The following is a 7,528-nucleotide window of genomic DNA, read 5'->3' on the forward strand; positions in this document are numbered from 1 at the left end:
TTTTTTTTTTTTTTTTTTGAGACCAGTAGCTTTAATTTAATTTAACTTTTTATTGTGAATTGGGTTAATTACAGAGCAAAGGAATTTTCCATTCAACAATTCACACACATTTTATTCCATGTTTTTTATTGTAATGCTAACTTATCCTGCTTCTCTCCTGTGTTTCTTGTTTCCATTCCTCCTCCTTTCCTAACCCTTCTGAACTTTGTCCTTGGAATAATGCTACTCTTTTATCTCAAATGATTGTTTATTCTAAGGAGTGCTTGTTGTTGCTGTTGTTAAGTGTCATCGAGTGGGTTCTGACTCGTATGGACCCTGTATAGGGTTTCCAAAGAGTGGCTGGTTAGCTTGAACCACCAATCTTACAGTTCAAACCAACTTTCCAATCCAGCACATTAATTCTCAGTGCTATACACCAGGGTTAGTGCTTACCTCCCAAATATTGTTCCCCTTATAGACCTGTCTATTGCTTGTTTAAAAATTGTAAGTTCATTTCCAGAACTGAAGAGTGACTAAGGACTGTAGTCTCAGAGGTTCCACCTGTCTCTTTCTGACCAGTAAACCTGTTCTTTTTTACGATTATGAGTTTTTTCCATATTTTTCTCCCACTCTGTGTGATCCCTTTCAGAGCAGTTGGTAATGGCATAAATTTGGTTTTTGGCTTATAGGGTAGCTCAAAGTAGAAATCAGTAAGTATAGAGTGGAGGTAATAGTAATGATACCATTTATTCATTATTTACCTTCGTTTTGTAGACAATATCTAATTTAATCCTTTACCACAATCTAGTGAGATTGCCTCATTTTACAGAGGAGCTTGCCAAAATTATGTAGCTAATCAGTGACAGACCCGGGATTGGAATGGACACCAAATCCATATGCACATAACCCCTGTACTATACTGCTTTTCCACCGTAAACATAATAATATGAAGACAGGTGCTTTACAGGGAAGGACCTTAGTTTATTAGTGTTTAAAAAGCAAGCTTCAAAAGTAAGTGAAGTTCATAAGAATTTTTATATCTAAAGCAACCAGAAGGAAGCTATTCAGTGTGGCATAATAGAAAGAGGATATGGCTCAATGACTGGAATTCTGAGATAGCATCTCATTTCCCCCATTTACTAGTTATTTGACATTGTTGTTGGGTTTCATTGAGTCAGCTCTGATTCCTACCACAGCAGAACAAAACACTGCTTGGTCCTATGCCATCATCACAATAGTTGTTTCACTTGAGCCCATTGTTGCTACCACTGTGCCAGTCCATCTCCTTGGGGGTCTTCCTCTTATTCTCTGACCGCCCTCTTTACCAAGGTTGATGTCCTTTTCCGGGGACTGGTCCCTCCTAACAACACATCAAGTGTATGACAGACGTAGTCTCGCTATCCTCACTTCTAAGAGCATTTTGGCTGTACGTCTTCCAACACAGATTTGTTCTTTTTACTGGCAGTCCATGGTACATTCAAAATTCTTCTCCAACACCTTAAGTCAAATACATCAATTCTTCTGTGATCTTCCTTATTATAAACGTCCAACTTTAATATGCATATGAGGCAATCGAAAATACCCTGGCTTGAGTCAGGCCTGCCTTAATCTTTGCTCTTGAACACTTTAAAGAAATCTTTTGCAACAGATTTGCCTAATGCAATAAGTCATTTGATTTCTTGACTGCTGGTTCCATTGGGATTGATTGTAGATCCAAGCAAAATGGTCTTTGACAACTTCAATCTTCTCTCCATTTATCATGATGTTATTTATTGTTCCAGTTGTAAAGAATTTTGCTTGCTTTACATTGAGGTGCAATCATACTGAAGGCTGTGGGTTTTTTTTATCTTCATCAGTCATCTTTGATCTTCATTTGACCTTAGACAGGTCATTTAACCTTTGAGCTAGTAAAAATAGCTGTTTATCCAATTTTACAGGCATTGATTTAGTGATATAATGTGATAGTACGTATAGAAAATAAAGAACTATATATAAGGTTGTTATGATGATAGCTATATGTCTGTATGCTTTGTTTCCGTGCAAAAGGACAAAAAGTGCCAATAGACTCAATTGTGCATTTGTATCTTTGTCCTTTGACCTTTAGTTTAAAAGGCATTAACAGGATTAAGAAGTTTCTTGAAGATTGATGACTTAAAATTTTCACAGAGTTTTTAATTTCTTTTCTCTTTCTCAGTAAAAATGTTGATACATTGTAGATGCTTTTCCAAGCAATTTAAATTTTTTGTTTCCTAATGTTAGGTATTAATATTAACCGAGGTCTCCTGTGCTTGGGAAATGTAATCAGCGCTCTTGGAGATGATAAAAAAGGCGGTTTTGTGCCCTACAGAGATTCCAAGTTAACTCGACTGCTTCAGGGTAAGTCCAAAGTGCCTCTAAAACTAAGAGACTGATAGCACTGAAAAATCAAAGATCAAACAGGTAAAAAGCCAGATATTTGGACTATCACACACACAACAGTCTAACTGATAAATAGGAAAGAGCTGTTGGCAAGGAGCCTTCTAAGATAATGGAAAGATTATCTTGAGTGTCAAGACATTTGTAGAATGCCACCTGTACATACTTAGTACTTTGCACTTTGTTACTGTTTCTTTAATTATCAGTGATCCTAAGTAGAATTCACTGGAAGTTGAAATTCACCAAGATGGGGCATCATACAGGATTCCTGGTGTGGCACGTGGGTTAATGCACTAGACTGCAAAGTCTGTTTGAACCGCAAGGTCAGATTTGTTCTGAATAAATTTGGAAATAAATTAGGAAAAAGAAACTTTTTCTCAGTATCTCCTCTAGCTCACCAGCTGCTCCTTGGAAACCCTATACAGGGTTGCTATAAGTCAAACCGACTCGACACTTAACAACAGCAAGCAGAATTCACTGGAGAATTGAAATTCACCCAGAGGGGCCATCATAAGGGTATTTAATCCCGATTGTTGTTGTTACAAGTATCATTGAGTTGTATAGGCTTTCCGAGGGACAGCTGATGGTTTGAACCACTGACCCTGCAGTCAGCATTCTAGTGCTATCATATAGCACCACAGCAGGACTCCTTAATCCAGTGGTGGCTCCAAATTTATTTGGGTCAAGCCCTAGTTGTTTTAACTGGTTAACTGACAAAATCACACTGTCTTTCCACACAATGGGGGTAAGCGCAATAAGATTTCTAAACTATGTCACATTACATGTTGTACTTCTTAGTGTTTTTATACTGATGCAAATAAAAAATTTTTAGATACATAAGATTTTTTCTTAAAGCTCTGTATTTGAAGTAGCCAATCCAAATAGCTTTGCTTGCATCCTAATTGTTGTTTTCAGCTTCTTCCACTGTTATTTTTCAGATTCTCTAGGAGGTAATAGCCATACGCTTATGATAGCCTGTGTGAGTCCTGCTGACTCCAATCTAGAGGAAACATTAAATACCCTTCGCTATGCTGCCAGAGCAAGAAAAATCAAGAACAAACCTGTTGTTAATATTGATCCTCAGACAGCTGAACTTAATCATCTGAAGCAACAGGTATAAGAGATGTAAAATTTAATGAAAAAAATATTGTAAGAATGTGAGTGAAATGATGGAACTTTTTCTCAATATCTCTTCTATCAGAAGTTTGGACATGTTGAACATTATCTTAGTTTGGGAACATCTTAAAGTGACTCCCATTAATATTTGTTTTCCATTTAAAATTGGGGGTTGTATTGAATTTTACCTGTTAAATGAGTGATGAGAGATGAGGCAATAGAGGTAGACAGCAGCCAGATCCTGAAGACCCTTATATACTTTGATATAGAACTTAGAACCTGAAAGTTATGAGGAACTATTGAAAAGTTTTTTAAATTGACATTTTGAAATGTGTGTTTTAGGGAGATCTTTGTAGCAAGTGTCAAATTTGGCTAGAGGTCGGATGTCTAGAAGTAGGATAATAAATTGTATTTATAAATTAGGGTTTTAACTGAAGTAAAAACAGTAAGTAATAGAGATGGAGAGAAGGGAATAAATTAGGAAAAAGAAAATCACAGTGAACTAGAATGTATAGGACTTTAAACCAGCCAAACCCATTCCACTTTTGTCAAGCTGATTCCAACTCTAGCGACACAATTGGGCATAACAGAATTGCCCCACAGGGTTTCCAAGGCTATAAATCTTTATGGAAGCACACTGCCACATCTCTCTTCCTCAAAGTGGCTGGTAGGTTCAAACACTGAACCCACTAGCAGAGTACTTTAACCACCACCAGGGATCCTTGTATATAGGACTGATTTGCTAACAAATTTGATGTGGAAAAAGTAGGGTAGGGAGAGAGATGAAACTTGAATCACAGGTTTCTTGTTTGGACAGCTAAGTAAATTTTAGTGCCAATCGTTAAGTCAGGGAATATAGGGAAGAAAAATAACAGAATCAGGTAGGGGAATGCAAATGATGAATTCAATTTGGGACATTTTGAATGACTTTTGAAGGGACATCTAAGTAGCAATGTTCAAAATGTAGCTTGCTATATGGGTCTAATGTAGAGAGATCTGAACTGAAGATAAAGATTTGGGAGTCATAAACATTTAGATGAAGTCAGTTTGGCTGGCAATCCAAGTAGCTCAGTAGCCGTGGTAGAGGGGCTGGAAGTCAGACAGTTGTATTGGTTCAGGTTTGGACAGTACTCTTTCCACCGGAAATTTACTGTTTCCCAACTGTTCAGTTCTCAGCCCTTTCCTGATCTTTCTTCCTCAGTGATAGCAATTACTATTCAGGTAATCACTTTTTTTCCTTCCCCTTCTCCTTCTTTTCTTCCTTCCCCTTCTCCTTCACTCCTAGGGTTTATTGTAGAGACTGTCCACAGCATCATTTGAGATATAAAGCACTACTTAGTTCTGTCCTTTTTCTTTCATGTTTATTCCTTTTGCCAAAAAAGCTCTTTCTCCTATTTATTTATTCATTCCTTCCACCAAATATTTACTGAGCACTGTTGTGTGGCATGTATTGTTCTACAGATACATTGTTGAGCAAAATAGACATAATTTCTGCCTTCATAAAGTGTATTGCCTAATAGGAGAGACCATTGCTAAACACACAATTCCACCAACTTTTAAACTGGGATAATAATGTAAAGAAAAATAACAAAGTGCTATGAAGGTATGGAAAAAGATTTCTATTATGATGAACATAGGAAAATGTGCACATGAAAAAAGCCCACACAGAATAATTATATATATATACATACACACACACACACACACACACACACACACACACACTAGTTAGGGTGTGGTGCTGTGGGTTAATGCGCCAGACTATAAAGCCATTTGAACTGCAAGGCCGGCAGTTCAAGCTTACGAGCTGCTCCTCTGAAACCCTATACAGGGTTGCTATGGGTTAGAAATGATTCGACAGCACTTAACAACAATTAGGGTTAGGGTTGGTAATTGTAAGTAGCTACTATAAAGTATCAAATTAGTAGGCATTATTTGCTTTCCCAATATGGTGGTTATGTGCCGTGGAGTTGGTTCCGACTCATAGCGACACTGTACAGGGTTTCCGAGGCTGTAAATCTTTATGGGAGCAGAAAGCCTCATCTTTCTCCCACAGAACAGCTGATAGTTTCGAACGGCTGACCTTAAGGTTCGTAGCCCGATTTGTAGCCGCTACGCTACCAGCTTTCCCAATGTAACATATAAATAAGTATTTCCATCTTAAACAGCAAGATCAGTATTTGCTTACAAAAAATTTGTTTCCATATAGTCATAGAAAAGTAGACACTGTCTTGTATTCAAGTTTTGAAGTTAGATTTTCATTATTTTCCCCCTACAATTTGTAATAATTACACATACAAAAGTAAACAGATGAAGTATACATCTTACACTTTTAAAGAAGTACTTGAAAAAAGATATTTCCAATGCTTCTGTTCTAGAACCATAAATGATAATAATTATGACATGTATCTGAGCTACATAATAAACAGCAGGTTTATTAGTCCTCTAAGAAGATCATAATGATCTTATTACATAACAATTATGACTAAGTTTTTCCAACAATATTGCTCCAGTGTGGGTTTACATGAGACACCATGCTACAGTAAGTACTGCTACAATGCCATTCAGAATTACCATGCTGTAGCCCATGTAGAAAGAATGTCCAGTCAGTCTCTTGAACCTGGTAGGTGAAAGAAGAGTAGGAGGAAATATCCCTGGTTTGAAAGAATCAAAATAAGCCACTGTTCAAGAAAAGCTGCAACAGGAAAATCCAGCATTCAGGGATATGATAATCAGGGTCCAGAATCCAAATAGCCCAATGTTTACACCATATTCATGCTTCAGATTCTCAGCATGCAACGAGGCGGGCTCTCCTGTCTTGCCTTAACTGTCAACTCCTAGCTCCCTTTCACATCTTTTTCTCCAAGGTCCTATCAATTCCCTCCACACTGCTCTGTGTTCCTCCGACCCTGCTCCACCCCAGCATGTGTTCTCCACCTCATGTTTAAGGACCTTGAACCCCAGGACAGTGTCTTTTTTTTTTTCTTAAATGTTTTATTGTGAATTATGTGATAGTTTACATGGGAGAACATTAGTTTTACATTCATTCTATCGTATATCATCTCATTGCCAGGGTTACAATCCCCTCCATGCAATCCTTCCCCTGTACCCCCCAGGTCTTCAGCACACAGTAGGTCTCCCTCTTTGTATCTAAAGTCTCCAGCTGCTCCATCGCTCCACGTCATCATCTCTGGCTCCATTTCAGGCATCACTGCTTCTCTGGGCAGGGTCCTGCTCTCTGCTCTTCTCCCTTGATAGTCCTAGGGACCTCCACTCCTAGACTGAAAAGTTAATCACTCCCCTCCTTGCTACAAAACGTCTACCTTTACATTTCCAACCCTCACAGTCAGTCCTGATAACAATTATTCACTATTGTATCACAAGAGACCCGTCTACATTTCATTGCATCAGCCCTGCCTAGTCAGATTGAATACTACTCACTGGAGTTTCTACCTTTCTCCAGGCCCTCTGGATCGAGGTTCCCTCTTGAAAGCTTGTAAGCCAGTCACTTCTTGCCTTTGTAGCCCCGCGCCCCCCATTTTGGGTAGCCAATGTCCAAGTTGCCCATCCCTTTAGTATGGGTTCTTTCCCTTAGTCTTTTACAGTAGTGGTCCTGTGCAGTATTTCTCTTTTTGTGCCTGACTAATTTCATTCAACATAATGCCCTCAAGGTTCATCCATGTTATGCGGTGGCTTGCAGCTTGTTGTTCTTCAAGGTAGCATAGTATTCTATTGTGTGTATGTACCACAGTTTGTTTATCCGTTCTTCAGTTGATGGGCACTTTGGTTGGCTCCATCTTTTTGCTATTGTAAATAGTGCTTCTATGAACATTAGTGTGCATATATCTTCTTATGTTGTGGCTCTTTTTTCTTGTGGGTAAATACCAAGTAGAGGAATTGCTGGATCATAAGGTATTTCTATTTTCAACCTTCTGAGGAAACACAATATTGCTTTCCAGAGAGGTTGGACCATTTTGCAGTCCCACCAGCAATGCAGGAGTGTCCCAGTCTCTCCACA

The 7,528-nt window shown here is 38.4% G+C and overlaps 1 protein-coding gene across 1 annotated transcript in view; it reads left to right on the forward strand.

Moving 5' to 3' along the window:
* Positions 1-7,528, forward strand: part of KIF4A (kinesin family member 4A) — a 236,359-nt gene that overhangs the window by 70,295 nt on the left and 158,536 nt on the right. The window contains 2 exon segments of the mRNA XM_006878266.1: positions 2,239-2,355; positions 3,333-3,508. Of these exon segments, the coding sequence (XP_006878328.1) occupies positions 2,239-2,355; positions 3,333-3,508 (293 nt within the window).

Source organism: Chrysochloris asiatica, unplaced genomic scaffold (genome assembly GCF_000296735.1).
Source record: "Chrysochloris asiatica unplaced genomic scaffold, ChrAsi1.0 scaffold00118, whole genome shotgun sequence".
Taxonomy (NCBI): Eukaryota; Metazoa; Chordata; class Mammalia; order Afrosoricida; family Chrysochloridae; genus Chrysochloris; species Chrysochloris asiatica.